Source organism: Neophocaena asiaeorientalis, unplaced genomic scaffold (genome assembly GCF_003031525.2).
Source record: "Neophocaena asiaeorientalis asiaeorientalis breed wild unplaced genomic scaffold, Neophocaena_asiaeorientalis_V1.1 scaffold72, whole genome shotgun sequence".
Classification (NCBI taxonomy): Eukaryota; Metazoa; Chordata; class Mammalia; order Artiodactyla; family Phocoenidae; genus Neophocaena; species Neophocaena asiaeorientalis.
In genome coordinates this window covers 13,513,666-13,537,927 of record NW_020185336.1, presented here as the reverse complement: position 1 = coordinate 13,537,927, position 24,262 = coordinate 13,513,666, and the positions used below count along the sequence as shown (strand labels likewise).

General features: G+C 38.7%; 1 protein-coding gene across 1 annotated transcript in view; it reads right to left on the bottom strand.

Moving 5' to 3' along the window:
• Positions 1-115: 115 nt before the first annotated feature.
• The window catches only part of LOC112393583 (nebulin-like), a gene marked incomplete at its 3' end in the record, with an annotated part of 93,615 nt that continues 69,468 nt past the window's right edge, over positions 116-24,262 (bottom strand). Inside the window, exons 32-49 of the mRNA XM_024735897.1 lie at positions 23,983-24,189; positions 21,882-21,986; positions 20,239-20,346; positions 18,985-19,296; positions 18,208-18,414; positions 17,640-17,744; positions 17,344-17,451; positions 16,155-16,466; positions 14,807-15,013; positions 11,665-11,769; positions 10,128-10,235; positions 8,355-8,666; positions 8,021-8,227; positions 7,529-7,633; positions 6,429-6,536; positions 2,805-3,116; positions 2,405-2,608; positions 116-220 (exon numbers count right to left, since the gene is read on the bottom strand). Of these exons, the coding sequence (XP_024591665.1) occupies positions 116-220; positions 2,405-2,608; positions 2,805-3,116; positions 6,429-6,536; positions 7,529-7,633; positions 8,021-8,227; positions 8,355-8,666; positions 10,128-10,235; positions 11,665-11,769; positions 14,807-15,013; positions 16,155-16,466; positions 17,344-17,451; positions 17,640-17,744; positions 18,208-18,414; positions 18,985-19,296; positions 20,239-20,346; positions 21,882-21,986; positions 23,983-24,189 (3,237 nt within the window). The remainder of the gene's footprint in view (positions 221-2,404; positions 2,609-2,804; positions 3,117-6,428; positions 6,537-7,528; positions 7,634-8,020; positions 8,228-8,354; positions 8,667-10,127; positions 10,236-11,664; positions 11,770-14,806; positions 15,014-16,154; positions 16,467-17,343; positions 17,452-17,639; positions 17,745-18,207; positions 18,415-18,984; positions 19,297-20,238; positions 20,347-21,881; positions 21,987-23,982; positions 24,190-24,262) is intronic.

Below are 24,262 nucleotides of genomic sequence, written 5' to 3'. Positions count from 1 at the left end.
CCCTCCTGCTGCAACTAAGACCCAGTGCAACCAAATAAAAATAAATAAATAAATATTTTAAAAAATAAAAATAAAATGAGGTTTCTGAAAACACATGCTGAATTTGGAAACTTACATCACTTGTATTGATTAAGTTTGCTTTAGCCAGAATAATGCCAGGTGTATCAGGCATGATGTGGATTTGAGTCTTGTCCTTGTCCCAAGCTTCTCTATAAAGTCTCTAAAATGAGAAATAAGTGTTTTTCAGTGGTGCTATAAGACTAGTGAGTGACATAGTTAACTTCAAACAGTATTACTGATTCATCTAAATTAAGCATCACAATAGCATAAGCAGATAACATAAGCAGAGAATAGATATAGTATTTTTTGACCCATCTGAGACATAACTGCCTTCAAAAATATAGATTATGGATTACCTTTTCAAAGTTACAACTAACCTGTCTGTAAGAAATCAACCCAAGTATTTAAAGCCTTTGCCAACATCATCAAATGGAGCAGCAGTTCTCCACCTGTTGGACTGTAAAAGTCTCCCTCGGTGTTTAACTGGGGGACAGCCCTTATCTTCTGAAAAGATGACATATTCAGGGTATGTCTATATATTAAGCAGTCTCATTTCCTATGTGGTTCATTACATGGTTATACCTCATAATTACTTGGGAGGATTAGGATTCCCCCAAAGGATTTTGTATGAGATTTATCAAAGCCTCTTTTATGTCTTGGGGTCATCATCCGTCTTTCTTCAACAGAAGACAGAGGGACCCAAACAAAAATCTCATTGATATATTAAAAATAGGGGGTGAAAGTCTGATGAAAAGCTTTGTTTACATTGTCAGAGAATCTTCCCACAAGATACTTATCAATTACAAAGGACAAAATAGTAACCAGACAGTGGAGAAAGCTGGCGACACCATTTCACCCAAGTAATCAAAGTTAAAATGATCAGTAATGGGACAGATTGATACTATGTGCCTATATGGAGGAGGATGCAACATGTGCTATCCTGCCAAAAATGCAAAACCTGAATCTAATCATGAGGAAACACTAGACAAAACCAAATTTAGGGAGGTTCTACAAAACAACTGGCCTGTACTCTTCACAAATGTCAAGGACTTGGAAGACAAAGAAGTGAGGAACCAGTTCAGATTAAAGGAGACTAAAGACATGACAAGTAAATTCAACGTGTGGTCTTGGATTGGATCCTGGGTCAGAAAAGATTTTTTACTTTCTATAAAGGACACTTGTGGTAAAATTGAGCAAATTCTGTAGACTAGTGTTATTTCAACACTACTTTCCTGATTTTGATCATTGCACTGTGGTTATCTAAGAGAATGTTCTTATTTTCAGGAAATACACATTTAGGGATAGAGTGGCATCAGGAAGCAACTTATACACATACACATACATATATATATACACACACACACACACACACACAGAGCTAAGAGAAAGAGGTGGGAGGGAAGAAAGAAAAAGGCAAAAGTGACAAAATGCTAATAATTGTGGAATCTGGGTGAAAAGATATATATACGTATAAAGATGCACGTAAATTATTTGTACTATTTTCAACTTTTCTGTATACCTGAAATTATTTCAATATAAAAAGATTTTAAAGTCTCATTGGTTCCTTGGACTTATCAATTTCCCTTTGAGGTGTGCAGTGTGGGGTGTGAGGGGTTGGCACTTTTCTCCTTCCTGAACATTCTTACTATGGTCCATGTAACCCAGAGGAGCCAATTAAAGACATTCAGGACTACAATAAACCAAGGCTTGTGAATTTCCATATACCTTTACCCTGGTTCTGGACTAACCTTTCTGATTAAGAAAGATCAGAGTTTCTCAACCTCAGCACTATTGGTGTTGTATACCGGATGATTCTTTGTTGTGAGGGAACTGTCCTGACTTCTATCCACTAGATGCTAGTAGCATGCCACCCTCAAGTTATGACAAGGTCTCTGCATGCTGCCAAATGTCCCCTGTGGGACAAAATCGTCCCTGGTTGGGAACCACCAGATAAATAGATAACTATATACTCTTTATGACATTTCCACTGTGCCTGTGTAAGGTACTCAGAATATCTCCCTCTCATATACTCTATCCCAACAAAATCTGGGTCTTTAATGCACTCAAGTTTCAAAGAAAAAAATACGTTCAATAGATTTTTCTTTATGATTTGGATAAATAAATAAGCAAGCAAGGTTTGGGTGACAAAATTTATACTAACCCATTTTTACATGATCCAGTGTAGGGTAACTGATAATTCAAATGAAGTAACCAAATAAAAAAACATCATGCTGTGTGATGCAATGCTGTGCTGTTCTACTAATTTATTAAGCACATACTATTGAGCACCTACCAGGTATCAGGCACTATAATTTCTTTTATTTATTTATGAAGAGTTACTCACATCACTCCTATTTTTGGCATTTGTCTTTGCCAGAACTATGTCCATGGCATCAGGAATGCTGGTGAACTTGTTTCTGTCTGGAGGCTGGCGATATTTCTTCTCACTGATGATTTCTGAAGCCCGTTTGCTCTTTTCTACCTCCAAAGAACCCAGGGGACTCCATCCTATGCCTCTCAGCCACTCAAGGTCAGACTTATACAAATTCTGTGAAAATACAAAGCAAGCCATCAAAATTCCAACCTCATCTGGACCCTTGACCGAAGTGATTCTATGCATTACAAACAGATGCATTTTAGATATTCAATAATAATTTATCTAGTTTCAGTCTGTCTATGATTAAATGGCTACTCATATGAGATATAAAGTACTACATAAACTATGAGATTTAGTAGAAACTGACCTCACTCTGTAGTTCATAAACCTTTTTAGCTTGAATAACGTCATTCTGGTCAGGCAGGCAGGTCCACTGGTGCAGGTAGTTCTTGTAGTCCACGTCACTGACCAAGGCCTGGCATTTTTTGGCCAGCACCACTCCCAACATGTCCACTGGGCTGCTGAACTTGGTTTTCCACTTCTCAAAGTCCTTCTTGTATTCCCTTTCACTCTGCATTTTGGCTACATTCATGGACAACACAAGCTTTGGATCATCTTGCAGACTCCGGAATCCAATATGGTGGCCGACTTGCTTGCGGTAGCCTTGTTTATATTTAAACTGAAATCAGAGGAAACAGTTCTCTTATTAACATAAACACAGGGCAAGTTAAACTCAGTTTGCTTTGTTTGCATGTTTGTTTTCCAAAACTGAGAATTTCATTTAACTTAATAAGAAATGTGAAAACTTAAGTGGAAGCTTCCAAAAAAACATAATGTAGCTGAGTATCAGGACAGGTTATGATGAGAAATTAAAATCAACTAGAGGTAGAAATATATATTGGGATGTGCTAGACATTGTGTATGCTGACTCTACGGTAGTATTTGATAAAGCTCTTGTGATATCCTTATGGGAATGATGGAAAAGTACGGCTGAATGGCAAAAAAAAAAAAAAAATTGGGTAGATTCAGGACTTGATGAACAGGTCTAATAGTGTAGATTAATTTATTAAGCAGCAGGGCTTTTTAGTGGTTTGCCATATAATTATGTCACATAAACTTGGCCTGTTCGGGATCCATATCTTCATGCACATAAAACAGCTAAACATGTTAAATTAGAAACAAAATTCCACAAGATCTCAACATATCGCCAAGATAGGTCAAACGAACTACATAAATGTAAGAAATTAAGAGTGAAATCTAGTATTTAGATTCAATTGGGAAAAACTGCATTACTGTTGGATGACAATGACAAGAGGGATAATAATAATGAGAGGAATAATAGCATGTACTTGATACCAGATGCTGAACAAACATTACACTTCACAGAAGTAGGTTCTACTCTCTCTTGACACCCAGCTTCATGGTTATGTCTACTAAAAATACTCAAGAGTTTACGTGGGTTATAAGCTCAATGTGGGCAATCTGACAAAGTTGCTTTTAAAAAAGTAGATTTTTGTAAGAGATTCTGTAGGGGTACAGATGAAGGCAAATCAGAAACTCACTTGCTTGGCCTGACCTGAAACAGGAAAACAACACCGAGTTTTGAGGCACTCTATTTTGAGAGGGGTTTTGAAAAAAATAGAATAAATCACAAGTGGAATGATCAGAGGATTGAAGGACCTATAAAGCTAAAACCAAAGGAGAATAAGTAAGAAACTTGAAATGTTTGAAGGGGTATCAGGTGAAAGAGGAAATATGCTACTTTTGTGGTGTTCTAAAACACAGACCTAGGTCTGATCAGTAACATGTTCGAAATAAGGAAATAGCTAACGTCAATTAGAGATGATCCAGCAAGGAAACAACCTGCCCTGAAGGATACAAAAATTCTTATATTTGTAAGTATCCAGAGACCAGTTGGAATGGAGAGAAGGTAGGATGCTGAGTGGGAGATTAGATTAAATAACCTTTAAGTTATCTTCTAACTCTAAATTCTATGATTCTAATTTATTGAGTACTCATAAAAAAATAGCTCTACTCTCCTTAGACTGTATAGATACAAGAACCATTTGAAACTGAGAGGAGATACAATCTCTACAATGGTGGGAAATTCATTTATAGGTAATTTAATTTTAGGGTACGATTTCGAAAGTTTCTAACAGATTTACGTGAAAAGAAATTAGGTACTTTCAAATATTGTGTTGTTACGAAAGTACTGACACAGTTTAATTTCCTAAACTATCTTTACCTCATGGGGAGCACTAACATTAAATGAAAATGAGTTTACTTTCCGGGGACCGTTCAAGCATCACTACTGCTTTAGGTTCATTACCACATCTATTCATTTTAATGAAGTATTGACCTGCAAGCCCCAGGGTGGGTAATAACACGTCATCTAATTAATTCTCAGCACTTCTGGAGTGCTACAGATTAACTGAATTAGAGAGAAACTTCCCTTATATTCTTAGAATTTATTGTCAGATTCTGTCTTTATTTTTTTTAACTTTTTAATATTGGAGTATAGCTCATTAAGAATGTTGTGATAATTTCAGGTGCACAGCAAAGCAACTCATCCATACATAAACATGTATCCATTCTTGCCCAGACTGCCCTCCCATCCAGGCTACCACATAACATTGAGCAGACTTCCCTGTGCTAAACAGTAGGTCCTTGTTAGTTATCCATTTTAAAAATAGCAGTCTGTACATGTCAATCCCAAACTCCCTAACTATCCCTTCCCTCCCCCCTTCCCCCCAGTAACCCTAAGTTCATTCTCTAAGTCTGTGAGTCCGTTTCTGTTTTGTAAATACGTTCATTTGTATCATTTCTTTTTAGATTCCGCATATAAGTGATATCATACGATATTTCTCCTTCTCTGTTTGACTTAACTTCACTCAGTATAACAATCTCTAGGTCTTTGCTGCAAATGGCATTATTTCATTCTTTTTTATGACTAATATTCCATTGCATATATGTACCACATCTTCTTTATGTCAGATTCTGCTTTCTCTCCAAACCAAATCCTTGTTTTGCTTTGTTTCAAAGATTTTGATTAAGAGGTTGTGCTTCCCTATGAAATTCTGGTAATTTATTCTCTATAACCAAAGTTCTCTGAATTTTTGGTGTTTAATTTTTGGGGTTAACAAAATTATATGTTTTAGTGTTTGCAGAATATCTAAGTTGAATACTTATAAAAATTTAATTGATCAATAGGAACTATATCCAGTTTATTTATCAAATTTACTACCCTTTCCAATCATAAATAGAAGTTGCCTTGGGAATTCCCTGGCTGTCCAGTGGTTAGGACTCGGCGCGGTCACTGCCATGGCCTGGGGTTCAATGCCTGGTCGGGGAACTAAGATCCCACAAACTGTGTGCGGCCAAAAAAAAAAAAAAAAGAAGAAGTTGCCTTGGAGAGCGAACATCCTTGCTTTATGAACTTTCGACCAGATATCCGGGGAAAGTTAAGTCCTCTGGATCTTAAACCTAAATTCCTGCCACTTTCTGTATTTTCTATACCCTGAGCCAATTTATTATAATTACGTAAATGCAAGGATGGACTAAATAGAAAGAATTGGAAGCTAATTTTAAATATGTGCAAAGAAAAATCTATTGACATTAGGTTGTTGAGGTTATTTATTATCTGGCACTTTGAATTTGTCTAAAATAGACAGATAGAAGCCAGAAAAATTATTTGCAGGCAAGCAGGGGAAAACGGAAATCTCTGGTACTTTTGTAATGTCTAGAAACGTCATGTCTTAGTGTAATGCACCTTGTAGGTCCTCTGGCTCAGTCTCTGTCCAGGCAGCCCCTTTTTTGATATTCGATCAGTGAGAAACAAGAGTGAATTGGGGGTAAGTGAAGAGGGTAGGAGAAGATGAAGGGGACGGCATTACATTTTGAAAGGTAGGGCCTATCTGTGAAAATCATTACCAGCATTAAGGTACTGGATTCAGATAACAGTATATCCTCATAGAAGTCAAACAATACTTACATCACTAGCAATGTCTCTTGACGCTTTGGCCAATTGTACAGAAATTGCATCAACTGGGAGATCATAGCCTTTCTTCAAAGCTTCTTCCCATCCAAGTTTATAGAGTTTCTGAAAATTAAAGAAATTATTTAGCATTATTCAGTGTATATTAAAACCCAAACAGATTATTGAACAAAAGTGTACCTAAAGAGTAGACAGCAGATTTTAACATCACCTATCTTATCTCTGAAGATATGGATAAAAACAAAGCAAGCTGTTTAATAGAGCAATGACTTAGCATCACATGATCTGGCTTCTTTTTTTGTTCTTTGCCTCTGAGACTCACTCCCCACCCCCTTGGTAGTGCAGTTGATCATGTCCTTTTCTGTTCAGACACAATATGGTCATATCAAGTATATTAGGTAGATTCCCTTTGCAGTTAAATACAGTCTAGGCTCACTATTTTGATTACAGATGTTAAATTGATTTAAAAAAAAAAGGGCCAGGTAACATATTTTAATTATCTAAATGATAAAAGTAATAGATAATGAAATGCCTTTTGTAAAGTGCAATAAATAAGTTAATCTTTTTGAATCAAATTTATTGAATGGATGCACGTATGTTAAAACTGGACAATAATAAAAATAGCTGAAGGCCATCCAGTGCTTACTATGTGCCAGGCACTGTGATGAGAGCCCTTTATGGAATTTCTCATTTGGTCCTCACAGCAATTCAATGTCATATGCACTTTTATGGTCCCAGTTTTAGGGATGAGGAAATTAAGGTTTAGACCCAATATTACACAATTCATAAATGGCAAAGCCAAAGCTCATACCAGGTCTGTTTGGTGCAATTTTTTCTTCCAACAGCTATTTATCAATTTTCTATACTGCGCCACGCACAATGAGTACTGAAATAAACAAAACAGGCACAATGCCTACTCCATGGGATATATAATCACAGCCGAAGCGCTTGCTTTAAACCACCATAAACTGCAACATCCCTGCGCTAACCAGTTTGAGTCATTCATTTCCACTGCTTCAGCATTTACATCAATGATATACCATGCCATCATTTAAAACGTTCAATTAGTTTCAAGCAAAATTTTTATGTAGCTTTACCTGACTGTAGTGTATTTGATTTTGCTTGGCTTGTAAAATATCTGGTGTATCTGGCATCACATGAATCTTGGTTTTATCTTTGTTCCAATCAACGGTGTATAGGTACTAGAAAGTTAAAAAGCATACATTTAAAATTTAATAACTTTTAAGGACAAACAAGAAAGAAAAAATATATATTTGAATGCACTCAATTTGAATTAGATTAAGTTAACTTAGTAACTAAAGTAGTATATGATTCAGAAAAGACACCAAAAATAAACTCAGACTTAAAAAAATAATTTAAAAGAACAAATAATTTCTAACTTAATTAGAAGGGCAAGTAAAATAAAAATAAGAGGTTGGGAGCAGAAGAATATGGTGCAGGGGAGTGCTCTGGTACTGTTTGCCACTGCATAGAAGTGATGGGCCCAAATTAAATTTCCCAAACAAGAACCAGAGACTCCTAGCCCTGTCTGGCTGGGAGCTACAAGGAAGGATAGCTGTTCTGTCTACCTTGTTCATGGTATGCGCATTCTGCTTGGCAAGAACCATGTCCATGGAGTCATTCAGCTTCTTAAACTGGAAGTTGCTAGGGTGCTGGCGGTATTTCTGATCACTGGCATTTGCAGTTGCTTTCTTGGCCTTCTCCACTTCTAGGGAACCAGCTGGACTCCAGCCAAGCCCTTTGTACCATTCATTGTAGTCCTGCTTATATTCATTCTATAAAGAGAAGAAGCACATTCTACTTTACCTTATCAATTTAGATACAAAACTGTGGCACAGGATCCTGTAATCTCCCTTCTCATGCTAAGAATGCAACCATCACTCAGAAAGAAGAGAGCCTTACATCACTCTGTATGTGATTCATATTCTTGGACAGCTGGATGTTCATGGAGTCTGGAAGGAGGATGTACTTGTGAATCAGGTGCTTGTAGTTGGTGTTGGTGATGTTGGCTTGGGCATCCTTGGCGGCCGTGACACTGAGCATGTCGGCAGGGGTGTGGTAGCTGGTCTTGGTTTTCTCATAGTTTTTCTTGTACTCCCGATCAGATTGCATCTTGGCCACTTGCATGGAATGGACTAATTTGGGATCATCCTCAAGACTGCGGAAACCAACCATCTTCCCCCTCTCCTTTTCATAATTGTGTTTGTATTTATACTGTGAAGAAACAATTGAATATTTATTCAGAGCAATTCCCTTGACCAGAAATCATTCTAGTGTCAATATTCTGTATTTCATAAAAAGGGATACTTTTATAGAATTCTACAGTTCACAAAACACTTTTTTCACATTTATTTGTGTAAGTTGATCATCACAACTATACCTTGTGAGGTAGACAGCAAGGTTATTGTTACTGCCCCCATTTTAGAGAACAGTAAGCTGAGGCCAGAGGGGTGAGTGACTTGCTAAAGTCATTAAAGCTTAGAACATGGATCTTGCGATGATACACCACCCAGATTTTCACACATACCCTGTTGTTAAAGAACATTTAGTAGGTAATAAGTGTACAGCAAATGAGAGAAAAAAGCGCAGAATGTTCTAAGCAGTTTAATGTTGCCCTGAAAAATCATCCAGCCAGTCTTTCACTGATGAGAAGAGGCTTAGTTATAAGATACACAGTATAATTTTAGGGCAGCTTTATATTTGTGGAGGTTTTTTTCTTTTAAGACTCTCTACTCTGGTATAATGGGGAAGAAATTTTACTATTTATCACCAAGTTCCCTCTTTCATGGGGAGATCCTGATGCATGGAAAACTTCTTATTCTGCCTATCTCTTGTGAGTTCGGGTGTACAACTTAGGGGTTAGGAGCTGGGAGAGCCAAATGACTCCAGCACAATAAAGGGAGAAGTCTGGAGTCCTCAGGACAATGTAGGAGTGGGATAGGGATGGGTAGGTAGGAAAAATGAAGAGCAGAGATGGAAGAGGAAAGAGAAAGTAGATCTGGGGGATGGCTGAGGAACGAGTGCCCTGAATGTGCTCCTCTCATTACCCCCAAATCATTAAATGTTCACTGTGAGTGGATTCCTTGTGGAAACAACCAAACGAAAGAACTGAGTTTCATAAAGGTGATGTGTTATGGCAACAGTGTGTTGGCACACCAGCTCTCTGGGGGAAAAAAGCCCTGATTTGTAGTGTTTGCCAATTTCTGTGGTGTAAGTTCTCCCATTATGGTTGATATCAAACTACCAATAGTTTAACAACTGGTTTGCAAAATTCACGATTATTTAATAATCAGCTATCATGAGCACAAAAGATCAGGACCCCCAGCACACCACTTCCTGGGACATCCTGTTGGGAAGACAGAGCCTAAGAGGCAGGAGGCAAGAACAACACAAGTCTTAAGAAAACTTAGCGAAGGGCTTTGGATTTCTACTGGCCATAGCCTTGGTGATGGAGTACAAAGGTGGTCATAATGTAGCTGGCATTCTGTTTTTTCAGAATACCAGAGAAAACACAAGAGCAAGGCTAAGAAGCATTCACAGAACAGAATGGGACTATTGTTAGCAGGCATGCTTTCTTTCTCATATTTTATTCACTCAGTGTTTCTAAAACTCAGCCCTTATTATTTTGGTAGATTAGAAACCCCCAGTCAGGTGACCGCTTTCCTTCAGACTTACATTGCTTGCAATATCTCTTGAGGCTTTGGCAGCTTTGATAGGAATGGCATCAGTTCTGAGATCATACCCTTTCTTTTTAGACTCTTCCAAAGAAAGTTTGTAGAGTTTCTGGAAAGAGAGGCAAAGGAAATAGTTTTCTTCTAAATAGGAAAGTCTGGGTTTATTTTAAAAGAGTAAACTGGCACTGCAGCATCTTTTTTTTTTTTTTAATCTTTCAGCAGAATGCTTCATTGGTGGTTCAAGGGCTAAATGCTCTCACAAGTAACATAACTGTGTTTGAAAACAAAATCTATTACAAATTAAAACATCTTCAAAAAACCACCAGAAAAAGTAAGAGCTACTCGTCTCTATTAGGTTGTAAATATGTTTTTTAAAAATGTGAAAGCCCAGTAGATTCTTACTGATGCATTTTGTCAAATAAGAGTCAAGAGAAGAATACAAAATAGCCATGTTCTTACATCAAAAGACTTCACTGTTTTGCAATTGACACTTTTATGTATATAACTGTGTGGATACTACAATTCAAAAAGAAGTCAACAATTCCAAATCCCTGTGTAATTCAAACAAACAAAAGAAAAAAACTGGTAGAGGGACTTCCCTGGGGTCCAGTGGTACAGAATCCACCTTCCAATGCAGGGGACCCGGGTTTGATCCCTGGTCAGGGAACTAAGATCCCACATGCCGTGGGGCAACTAAGCCCACATGCCACAACTACTGAGCCCGCACAGCTCAACTAGAGAGCCTGCAAGCGGCAAAAATACAGAGCCCATGCGCTCTGGAACCCATGTGCCACGGCTACAGAGCCCACCCACCCTGGAGCCTGCAAGCCACAACTAGAGGAGAGAAAACCACATGCCACAACCAGAGAGAAGCCCGTGTGCTGCAACGAAGACCTCGCACGCCTCAATGAAGATCCCGCGTGCCGCAACTAAGACACGATGCGGCATTTATTATAAATAAATAAATAATAAATCTTTTTTTAAAAAAACTGGTAGGATTTGAGGGTTTCCTGGCAACTGGTTAGGATGAGAAAGGAAGTGAAATAAAACACCTATGAAGTTTCTAACAGTAAGTTAGAACATTACATTCCTTACGGGGCTTGACCTAAATTCCTTATGGGGCTTGACCTAAATTTTTCAAAATGTTATTCTTCCCTTTCCATTTAACTTTTCCCAAGACTGCCTCTTTAGAATCATTTCAAAAACTTGGTAGAGGGACTCTTTAAGAAAGTCCTGGGATTCGCTCTTTCCTTATCTCTTATCCTGGGCTCTAAACCACTCTCTTTACTTCTCTTAGTTTGTTAAGAAGTACCTACTACTAGAACAAAATCCAACTGCCCCTCGAATTCCTAACTGCTGTCCCATAAACAGGCCTACTCCTACTCTTAGCAAAGCAAGATTAGAAAGATTCTCATTTGTGGGTTCCCACTTATTGTCAAAACAGTCATTCTCAAAATCGAGCCATTAATTAGTTAATTTGTTTTTATTGGTTCAAATAGGTAGGAAAGAAAAATGACAACTGGAGGAATTATACTCACATCACTCATATTAATTGTATTTGCCTTTGCCAGAATAATCTGGGGGATATCAGACATGATGTGGACTTTGGTCTTGTCAGCCTCCCATGCTTGTTTGTAGAGGTGCTGGAAAGAAAAAAAAAGAAAAGGAAGGAAGGAAGAAAGGAAGGAAAAAAGAAAGAAAAAAAAGAGAAGAAAAAAGCAATGGAAGTTAGTGTTTTAAAGGAAGTCAGTACATATATATTATTGTACACAAATATCAATATTTTATGTATTTTTATTAGCTGGCTCTTATTTTTAAAAAATTTAAAGGAAAAAGGTGCTCATTCAAACAAAACAGTGGAGAGGATGTCAGATGGAAAGTAAAATGTCCTGCCTTCCTATTTTACAGCCTGGATATAGCATCTCCATCCTAAAATTTTCTATGCGTATTAAAGTCCACATATAGTCCTTTTTTTAATATAAATGAGGTTATATAAAACATGTTTTACATCTTGCTTTTTTACTTAATATTATAGGTTAGACATCTTTTAGCCCTCTTAATAATTTACTTCATTCATTTAAAGAGCTGTGCAGTATTCCATGAAGAGGTGTAACCCAATTGATTTAACCAGTTCTCCTTTGATAGACATTTAATTTGTTGTTTCCAGTTTTTTTCTACTATAAGCAATGATGCCATGATCTTTGTGGTGGGCCTGGACATGGACAACCCAGACACTCACTCAAGGAAGGACTGGTTGCACCAACTATTGGCAGACAGCCTCCAAACTGTCACTTGCTTCAAGGTTTTGTTGCCTCACTCAAGAGCACACTCTTCCTTGGTGGCCATCCAGTTACTCATCAGAGTGGTGGTACAAAGGCCTGGCCATTCCACCCAGTTCAGGACACGTCTGGCAGGCTGTATATACTCAAGAGACCTCTGGGGCACTGGCATAGGCTTTGTAGGGCTGGCATCACAGTCGGACCCCTCTTGCCCCCCCCCTTTTTTTTACATCTTTATTGGAGTATAATTGCTTTACAATGGTGTGTTAGTTTCTGCTTTATAACCAAGTGAATCAGTTATTCATATACATATGTTCCCATAACTCTTCCCTCTTGCATCTCCCTCCCCCCCGCCCTCCCTATCCCCCCCCTCTAGGTGGTCACAAAGCACCGAGCTGATCTCCCTGTGCTATGTGGCTGCTTCCCACCAGCTATCTACCTTACATTTGGTAGTGTATATATGTCCATGCCACTCTCTCACTTTGTCACAGCTTACCCTTCCCCCTCCCCATATCCTAAAGCCCCCTCACTGGTACTGATCCCTGAAAAATGCCCTGTACTCCAAATTTCATCTCAGCATCTCTTTTTGGGGACCCTAACCTGCAAAAAATATTACCGTGTGTATGTATGTGTGTACATCTTTGCACATACATGAGGATTTCTGAAGGGTATTGGGCAACTGTTAATATTTTAACAAATATTAACAAAAACTGTTGATTAGTTTACATTAACTCCCTTTCCAATACTGTATATCACACAACTTTTTTAATCTTTGCAAATCTTATAGGTGAAAAATGCTATCTCTTTGTTTTAGCCAGGTTTGATTAAAAAAAGAAAAAAAAACTTCTGCTAGAGTCTTTTTCTAGATCAGGGGTCAGTAAACGTAAAGAGCCAGATAGTAAATAATGTTAGGCTTTGTGGGCCACAGAGTCTCTGTTATGAACTACTTAGCTCTGCTGTTGCAGTGCAAAAGCGGCCACAGATGATATGCAGATGAATAGCTGTGGCTGTGTTACTATAAAATTTTATTTACAAAAACTAATTTTCTGACTTCTGATCAAGTGATCTGTGTCATCTGTGTCATCAACACGACAGTCCCTAGCCACACGGGGCTATCAGTCACTTGAAATGTAACTAATGTGAATGAAGAACAAATTATTAACATTAATTTTAATTAATTGAGATTTGTCATCACATGTGGCTAGTGATTATAGTATTGGAAGCACAATTCTAATGGAAAGAGCAATAGTTAGTCATTAGAGTACTGGTTCTAGTCCAGACCAGGTCATTGACCTGCTATGTGTCTTTAAGGGAGGTGCCTTGCCTCTCTGGGCCACCCTTTCCTCAACTCTGCAAGGAAGGGGTTCAACCTGATGACCATCAAGATATCTCTCAGTGTTAGCATTTGCTACTTCTGTGATTCTCATCTTGGCATGATTATTTTAAAATGGTAATCTTCAACATTGAAAAAATGAAAGGCTTAATTTAATATTTAAAAAGTAAATGTATGTTTGTGGTAGTTTAAATTCTAAGTCTTAAAAGGGGCACTGAGACTTTTGCCTTGTGTCAACAAGTCCTTTCCAAAGAGATTGGTCTTCTTGACAAAATTCTTTCTCAGAAGACTCCAGAGGATTTACTCAGAGACTTAGCGTAATACAGCTCTATCTTTCTACATCATTTCCTGCAACCGTTTCATGTTCAGATCCAAATTATTTTTCCCCTTTTTGGTTAATCAATGGCATTTCTAATTATGATCCACAACATATAACCAATGCTGTTGCAATTATTTTATTTTTGCAACTTAAAAACAGATGTCCAAGGGTGATGTACTTGTTGATCCTGAAATCAAATTATGGCTAATTATGTCAAACTACAGTAAGGCTTTTCTGAAGGCTGGAGTCATTAATGATCCAGGGAAGTACTAGTGGAGAGCTATCGCTCTCAGCATTGCCCAGAGAAGGTCCTGGCTCAGAATGCTACTACAGCCATGTAATCTAGTTTTCTTTTATTCCATCAAAAGAGCAAGGAAGCAGGGGTGGGCTGCAACACCCAGCTGTTATCATCAGCCCTACAGTCTACTGATTCAGCATAATGAGCTTCTACTAACTTCGCCTTAGACAAATGGGACTCATTTTCAAGATCTGCATCGAAAGAAAAGAGTCCATACTTATTTTGTTATGTCTATTAGGTAGGGTGGTTCATTGAGCATTTGGAGAGGGCACTTATTAGGACTAATTTCTATCTTTTTTGTTTGTTTTTTTAACTACAAGACCCTTTTTCAAGGTAGAGGAAACATTAATTATGATGCTGTAAAACTGTTATCAAAACCTGTAGATTAAATGTAGGATATGCCTGGCTTATTCCTGTTGCTTATGAAACACTACAATATTGAAAGACTTACTTCATTCATAATTTTTGCATTATTCTTGGCCAAAACCATGTTCACTGAGTCCATCAAGGTGGAATACTTCAAAGTGTCTGGGTGTTGGCGGTACTTCTTTTCACTGATAATCTCCATGGCTTTCTTGTTTTTCTCAGCCTCCAGGGAGCCCAGAGGGAGCCATCCAATGCCCTTCATGAAGTCAGCATAGTCAGCTTTGTACTGATTCTGCAAAAGAGGAAAAGTTCGAGGATGAGAAGAAACCAAATCTTCCAAGAACCATGAGTATTTAATATTCCATAAGTTCCACTTCAGTTTTCAACTGATAGTATATTCAACTTTAATTACTTTTAACCCTAAACTTTATTTTTTTTTTACATCTCCTTGCATGAGGAATTTAAAACAAGCAGCAATATCTTTGTAATTTATTTGCTTCTCTCAATGCCTTCATAAAGAAAAAGTGCTAAGAAATACCAAATAGATCAATCTACCATGTGACTACTATCTCAAGAAAGGTGACCATGCTGGACTAACTTTCTTACAAAAATCCCCAAGGCCCCTTGGTTAATAGGAGACTTAGAGGACTCCATTTCTCTCTTTTGTTATAAGCCTTTGAGCAGCCACCATGGTTACAACTCCTTCGGGTATGCCAGAAACCTCACTGATACTTCGTGCAAATTTCATTTTTTTCCCCTCAAATCAGACATTTCCCCCTATAACTGTACCATGGTTGCTTTCATTTGGGTACTTATGTACCTCCCCAGCTATAGCTCATCTCTTACATTTCCAAAGAGAAATATAGGCTCGGCATGGCCTGCATTTCGTTCATAATTTATATTCACTTTCCCCAGCCACCAAAGGGCCCCTATAGCTCAATTCTTGGCTTTACACTCTCTGTGCCTTCCTCACATTTATTCTAATAGCTGTTTCAGCCATCACCTCCTTACTATTTCATCAGTAAGTAAGATAGGCAATTATAAAGCTGGAAATGAAAGCTGGCTGGGAGTGAGGGACAGTAGCTCTCAAGTTACCTGACTTTCTGTTTTACCTCTTACTCCTTAATCAGGAACTTTTTATACTTCTGACTCTCCCTGCTAGATATATTTCCTTCAACACATTCTTTCTGAAACCAAATTTCATGTGTTATTGCTGATCTAGCATCCAATAATGCTCACAACAATAACAGATAGGGTTCATCCCTTTTGTGTTAAAAAAAATAAATTCAATCTAAGGTAAAAACTGAAACACCTCATTGGGAAATTACATATGAATTTCTTTCAGGATTTTCAAAATGTCATTACTTATGGTCTTTCATGATTTGCTTATTATCCAAAGTAAATGCTCTGCAAATGTTGTGGCTGTCACGTACATCACTTTGAATCTGCATCATGTTTTTGGCCAATTCAAAGCTCATGGCATCAGGAAGCATGTTGTAGGCATGGATCACATTCCTGTAGTTGGTGTTGGTGGCCACTTCCTGAGACTTCTTGGCTGCCACCATGCTGAGCATGTCCGCCGGGGTGTGGAAGGATGTCTTGGATTTCTCGTACGCCTTCTTGTACTCCCGGTCTGACTGCATCTTGGCCACTTGCATGAAGTGCACCAACTTGGGGTCGTCCTCTAGGCTCCGGAAGCCAATGTGTTTCCCTTTAGCTTGTTCATAGGCTTGCCTGTACTTGTACTGTGGATGGAAAAGAAACATGGTGATGAAGATAGTGAAAGAAAGAGAACAAAATATAATTCACTACGTGCCATTAGCTTTGTCACAGGTGTAGGGTTTTAGAGCTACTCTAAACTTACAAAGGGAGGAGTTGTTGGCGGGGTGGGGGGACTGGGAGCAAATTTTTTTTTTTTGCGGTACGCGGGCCTCTCACTGTTGTGGCCTCTCCTGTTGCGGAGCACAGGCTCCGGACGCGCAGGCTCAGTGGCCATGGCTCACAGGCCCAGCCGCTCCGCGGCATGTGGGATCCTCCCAGACCGGGGCACGAACCCGTGTCCCCTGCATCGGCAGGTGGACCCTCAACTACTGCGCCACCAGGGAAGCCCCAGGGGCAAAATATTTTTACTTCAAATTTCTCGACAGACTTGAGTCCATGAGGGGAAAAAATCGTCTAGAGTTAATCAAAGTGATGTGTAAATAAGTTGTTTTAGGGTTATTTAGAAAGCAGCTTTTCCCACTCTGATGTGTAACCAGCGGAAAAGGCTGCAGGCACCACTTTTCATGGTGCACCTCTACATTCAGGAAAGAGCTTGGTAATGGATCTTCTGGATAAAATGCATAGATCACATCCCTATGTTTGCTAGGAATTGCCCATAAACAACTTAAGCACTCTAAAAGTAACTTATTTTAACAAGACCCTGTCACTTTTTACATTGAATGATGAACAAATAATTAGAGCATCCTTGGACTGGGTGAAGGGAGGTGTCTTGTGTGTTACATGGGACAGTGGTCCCACCAACACTGGACAGAGCTGATTACAGCTCCTGCATACACATGAGCTTGGTTCATTTGCTCTTTTTCTCGTTTAGACTAAATAAGCATCAGTGAAAGCACTTACATCACTGGCAATGTCTCTGGAGGCTCTTGCAGCCTTTATTGGGATGGCATCAGGCCTCAGGTCATATCCTTTCTTCTTTTCTTCTTCCCAGCCAGCTTTGTACAGTTTCTAAATGATGAAGTAGAAAAACACCAGCAGCTTGTTAGTCGTGTTAGCATGGGGACCCTAATTTTAAAGGGGTTGTCATGTGGAAGACAGATATTCCACAACTATTAGTTCCCTTCAAACTCTTCCCTCCCCCTGCCACCCCCCTCCCCCGCTCCCTGCATCTTTGTTGTTGTTGTTAATCTACTCACATCACTCATGGTGATTTGGTTGACTCTGGAGAGTAAAATGCCTGGAGTATCAGGCATGACGTGAATGGTGGTCTTGTCTTTGTTCCATTTTTCAGTGTAGAGCCTCTACAACAAGAAAGGCAGGCACATGACTGTACAGCAGGAAAAATCTGCAATGTGCTATCAAGAGACTCACATCTCCATGGTAGAAGAGGTTAAATCTGATATTGGAAAATGAATGAAATAGCAAGAAGATGGGCTGATGAGACTGGACACATGATTTTAAAAATCATCAAACAAGGGAGCCCTCTTCCACTGAAACAACAAAGGCTATCTTGCTCCAACCACACATTACATAGAGTTTCGTGGTTCTAGCACACACTCAGCATGACAGACAGCCTGGTGTTGGTATAAGTGGGAGCTCTCTAGACACGATGACGGTTATAGACTGCCCCCTCCTACCACCACCGCCACGACCACGACCATCAGAAAGATGAAAGCGCTGATGAAGGTCAAAGTGGCACTGCCTGGTTCAATGGTCTGAGCACTGCAGGGGTTCTGAGGCTGAGGCCAGCAGGTGAGTTCTTACCTTGTTCATAATCAGTGTGTTACTTTTGTTTAGTGCTTGTTCCACTGTGTCCATGGCGTATGTGAACTTCAGCTTCTCAGGGTGCTGGCGGTACTTCTTCTCGCTAAGAATCTCTCCTGCTTTCTTTGCCTTCTCCACCTCCAGTGACTCTATGGGCACCCAGCCGATCCCTTTCATCCAATTGGTGAAGTCGGATTTGTACAGATTCTTCACAACGAAAAAGGAAATTCTCGTTTCAGAAAGAGTCAGGGCATGGGTTTCTTTGACCAGATGATTTGCTCATTTTTAAAAAGAGGAAAAAAAAAAAAAAGGATGGGGGGACTGGGAGAATAATCTGCTTTTTATTCCCTACCATCCTTCAGAAAAAAATTAATTACAAAGTGATTGTATTCATGGTGGTTTTGAACAGAAAATCCTGACCCAATAATTCCTTTAAAAATTTAACTTTCTTGGGGGGAACGTTAACAGAATTTTGCACTGGAAAGGATATTATATAGCACCCATTTGGACCTGTTAGTCTTTCACAGAATACAACATATATTGGGTCTAACTTCCAAAGTTTGAGTATATATATACATTATAACTAAAGAAAACAATATATATAGTTCAAATGAGTGAAATCCTAAAACTCCAAATTCTGGAGAGGATCCCTAATTACAGTGAGTCCAACCAGGTTTAGGATGGAGTAAATGGAATTGCTGATTTCTAGTTCTTCTTAGCCGTCAGCTAGAAATGGATAACTAATTTTATGCTGACAATCTGATGACTGCTACATACGTCACTTTGAATCTGCATCGCGTTCCTGGAATGCTCCACGTTCAAGGCATCAGGCAGCAGGGTGTAGTGGTGGAAGGGTTGTCTGTAGTTGGTGTTGGTGGCGACCTCCTGAGATTTCTTGGCTGCTGTCACACTGAACATATCCAAGGGGGTGTGATACTTGGTCTTGCTGGCTTCATAGCCCTTTTTGTACTCACGATCTGACTGGATTTTGGCTACATTCATGTAGTGAACCAGTTTAGGATCATCCTGAAGACTGAGAAATCCAATTTGTTTGCCTTTGGCTTTCTCGTAGGCCTCCTTATATTTGAACTACATGAAAAAGAAGGGCAGACAGAAGTTTGATAGGGTAGATTGTATGAAATACTAAAGCATTAAACTGAATTTATATCACAAATTAAGCAATAGCCAAATTCATTCTGAATCTAGGTAACACCTAAGTCTTTTCGTATTTTTAAGTAAACAACTAGCAAAGTATTTCCAATGGATGGTCTTGAGATCTGCTCTGGGGACAATTAAGAATGGAATAAATTGTAGTTTATATCTAGATTATTCATAGGTGGATTCTTTGAATACAATCAAAGGTTCCTGAAAAGTTTATTAAGGATTTGGTGTACATAGTTTTTATTATCTGTTTCTATGATTAATTTGCATCACCTTATAAACTATTTGCATAATCCTGAGTAAATTGCAGCAAAGACATTATAAAAATTAGTATATTGGACTCCAAATGAATTTCTACTCTATCAAGGTATATCAATTCCTGTAGAAAATATAACTTAATTTACAAAAAGTAATTAATTAAGTAAGCAGGTAACTGAAATGCTGTCATTTAATACATAATTCTTCCTGGTTTTCCATATTTCACCAGATTTTTTTCCTTATGGAAATTATATTATCAAAAAATTGTATTCTTTTAAAATACTGGGAGACTTTCTTGATTTAGTAATATTTTAGTACACCAAAACTTTTTTCTTAACAAAATCCAAATAAGAAGCAGTTTTCTAGTTCATAATAATAATACTAATGAGAATTCCATGTATTTGACAGTTTAAAAAAATTATCTTCTTTGTAACAACTTACTGAGTTTTTAAATATTTTTAAGATAAAAAAATCACTGGTACCTAAGATATTAGGAATTATTTTTATACTACAATTTTTTATTTGCTTCCTAATACAGCTCATATAACCTCATACACCATGTAAATATTTTTTAAATATAAAGAGAGTTTACTATTTTCAAATTAGACTTACATTGCTAGCAATATTCCTTGAACTTTTTGCAGCAACAATTGGAATGGCATCTGGTCTCAAATCATAGCCCTTAGCAAGGGTTTTCTTCCAATCTGCTTTATACTTAGCCTTGAAAAAAGGAAAGATTATTTTATTATCTGACATAATTAAAAGAGGAATGAAACAGGAAACCAAAATGTTTCTTATAAAACATGTCATAATATATCCCTTTCTATTAAAAGAATCCAGAGTTAGGGCTCTAAGTTCATCTTTTAGAAATCTATTATTCTTTAAAAAAAAAAATCAGTAAACTATATACACAGTATGATCTCAACTGCTGTAAAAAATGTATATGTATGCATTTAAAAAAGCAATGGAAAGGTATTGCTTTGAATGTGGGATAACAGAAGATTTTAATTTTTTCATAATTTTCTATATTTTCCAATTTTTCTATAATAAGCATGCAATGCTTTTATTTTCTTGTATTTTTTATAATGAAACATTTTAAACTTACAGAAAGATGTGGGTACTAAAATTAAAAGTTCAGATGTAGTACCACCCAGCTTTAATTAATATTAATTTTTAAATATTACTTATAAAAGCAGGAAAAAGTTTTAAATAAACCAAAAGCATAGAAATGAGTACTTTAAAAAATGTTTATTTGGAGATAAAAGAGAGCCTAAAATGTTAGGAAGAATGACTAAATCATCTTTTAAGAAATGAACAATTTTATCCAGGTTGGATTATGTCTTTAAATTAGAATTTACCAATTTTCTTTAAAAGCAAAAGGAAATAATTCATAATAGTAAATTTAAACATCGCCACCAATTAGAGAGAGATGCTAGTCACATACAAAGAAGAGTTTCTAAAGAAAATCATGGTAAACTTGTTTAGAAGTTTAGAATTTTAACATATAACTGAAACAAAAGTTATAGAAATAGCAATACTTATCCTTACTACAGACCATGCATTCCTGTATTTTCCAATCCTCTCTGTCCTATTTTGTTTTACTTTTTAAAAAATGGAACACAACCTACTAGATTGATTTTATAACCCACTAATGAGTCATAGCCCACAGTTGGGAAAAGTCTGCATTAAGTGAAATGTATGGTAGGCTCTAGTCTCATATTCTATGATAAGGATCCAATCTGGAGACTGTTGGTTCGCAAATTGGTCCCCGTACATGGAGGGCAAGGAGAGACTGAAAAAACAGGCTGACCACTCCAGCTTGGTAGGCGGTAGGTTTAATAAACAAGGGAACTTACATTCGAGGGTTGTCTTGGGCAGTCACAAGACAAGTAGATCTTCACACCCGCCCGCCAGAACCTTACAAGTTTATTAAGGCCTCAAGTGGATTCAGTGCAAATGGTCTCAACAACACATTGGTCTCTCAAGGCTGTGTGCTTGAAAATGGCTCCCACTGTGGGAACAGTGGGCAGAACTTACATTCCAAGGATGGGAGGGGGTGAGGAGCCTCCAATTGCCCAAGTCCAGTTCAAGGGTCACCTGTCAATCACGTCCTCTCAATGACCTCCTCTATCAAAGACTCAAAGGGTCCACACTCAGTTTGCTCCCCCTAAAATTCCCAGTGCTAGAGTTATATAGAACTGGAAAGGAGAGGCCCATGTAAGCAATACTAGACGGGCACCAGGCCAAATACTCACATCACTTATGTTGAAGGCATTGACCTTGGCTTGAATAAACTGCGGTACATCAGGGTCCATAGTGTACTTGTGCTTCAGTTTCTCTCCCTCCACCTTGTAGTTCAACTAAAAACAAATAAGGCAGCATGCAAATCGTATTAGCTAACATAATGTAAGTTTCATCTAGCACACGTTCCTTTAAAAAGGAAGACTATCGCTTGTGTTTTTCCATTTATAAGGCAATTAGCTACATTATCACACAGAGGGAGTATTGGCAGACATATTCATTGCTCATTCCACCCATATTTATTGGACAGCACTCTGATCAATAGGCAGCATGGTAGGTTCTGTGTTTAAAGTGGTTAAAAAGAAAAAGGCAGGGGCTTCCCTGGTGGCGCAATGGTTGAGAGTCCGCCTGCCGATGCAGGGGACACGGGTTCGTGCCCCGGTCCGGGAGGATCCCACGTGCTGCGGAGCGGCTGGGCCCATGACCCATGGCCGCTGAGCCTGTGCGTCTGGAGCCTGTGCTCCGCAACGGGAGAGGCCACAACGGTGAGAGGCCCACAAAAAAAAAAAGAAAAAGAAAAAGAAAAGGGCAGACCTGTCCTCTTGGAGCTTATAGTCCAATAGAGGAAACAGAGAATAGCACATAAACTGTAAGATAGAGCTAGAATTCGTGATGTGTTGTAAATTAAATAACTTTAGGAAAGAAATGAACAGGGTCAGGGTGGGGGGTCAGCAAAGGCTCTCTAAAAAGGTAACATTTACACCCAAACTTGAAGAAAAGGGAAGGGTCCGGGCAGAAGAAGAGCATTCAGGGCCCTGGGTCTAGAAGGGGCATGGCTAGCTTGAGGAACTGAAGGTCACTGGGCTGGAATGTGCTGAGCGGGGTCCCAGGAGGATTAGACAGGAGGCGGGCAGGGGCACAGAGCTGAGGGCTTTTTCAACCAAGTTAACAGTTTAGATTTTAATTTGAGTTCAAGGAGAAGCTACTAAGGGGTTTTAAGTATAAGAAGGACATGATTTGATTTATGCCTTAAGACAGTCTTTTTGGTTTTTGTGTGGCCCCAGGCAGGGAGTCCAGGTAATGGATTATTACAGTTGTCCACGTGAGATATGGAGGCCAGAACTAGGGTTGGTGGCAGCTGAAAGACAGAGAAGTGCTCCAACAGGATGGCTGAGAGATTTGGGAGGCTAACTCAGTAGATGCGTTGGATGAGGGGGGTTCACATGGGGAGGTGTCAATGGTGACTGCCAGGTTTCAGGCTTGAGTAACTAGGTAGATGTTGACGGCATTTATTGGGATGAGGAAGACTTAATACAGTGAGTTTAGGGTTTTCCTAGCTAACTGGAAAAACACAGGGATAAGTGACACCTCGGTCAGTACAAAAGAAATCAGAACAGTCTACACCATTTAGTACCACTAGAATAGAATTAATCTTGAAACATCTGTGGTAATGTGGGACTGATCTGAGAAATAAAATCCAGAAAACCCTCAAATCTGAACCAAAGAATGCACTCCCCACCTTCGAATATCTGGGGTTAAAGACACAAAAAGTCCTCTCTTCTTTGTTTTTTACTTACCACTCTATTTCTGGGGGAGATACCTTAGAACTCTGAAATTATCAAATGAGGGGAAGCACTGAGCATTGTAATTAGCCTCTGACTAAGAAAAAGGGTCCAGATAGACCTCGGCTCAGAAAAAAGACTCCGGATGACTCTGAAAACAAACTGCTTTACTCTTCCCCAGAGGTGTCTCTCTCTCTCAGAATATCGCCCTATTTATTTTGCAAGGGGATTAGGACATTGGCCTTCTCCTCATCTGGCTAGGTAGAACTCTTACAACTAGAGAGAGAGAGAGAGAGAGAGAGAGAGAGAGACTTATAAATAACATAGACTCTCTACATTTGGAAAACAAAGCAAACTTGGAACATTGTCCTTCTCTCCTTCCTGTTCTTCTTAAGTCCCAAGTTGCTTCAAAAGTAAAACCTTTTGATATACCTCCGAAAGCAGATAATTTGCTAAGATAGATGCACACTCATGAACTGAATTAAGAAGGATTGTGGAGTAACTGGTCATGGGTTTATTCATGGACAAAACTCTTTGAAGGAAAACCACTTACATCACTTAGCTGCTTTGTGTTGTGCTGAGCCAAAACCATGCCCACGGAATCAGGCACACTTGTGAACTTGATGGTATCTGGGTGCTGTCGGTACTTTCTCTCATTTAATGCATTGCCTGCCTTCTTGGCCTTCTCAACCTCCAGAGAACCAAGAGGGATCCATCCAATGCCCTTGAAGAAGTTGTTGTACTCATCTTTATATACATTCTGTAAAAGAGTAATCTCAGATGAGGGGATATCCTAGTGAATACTCAAGAGCTGTTTCTGGAATCTGTAATTC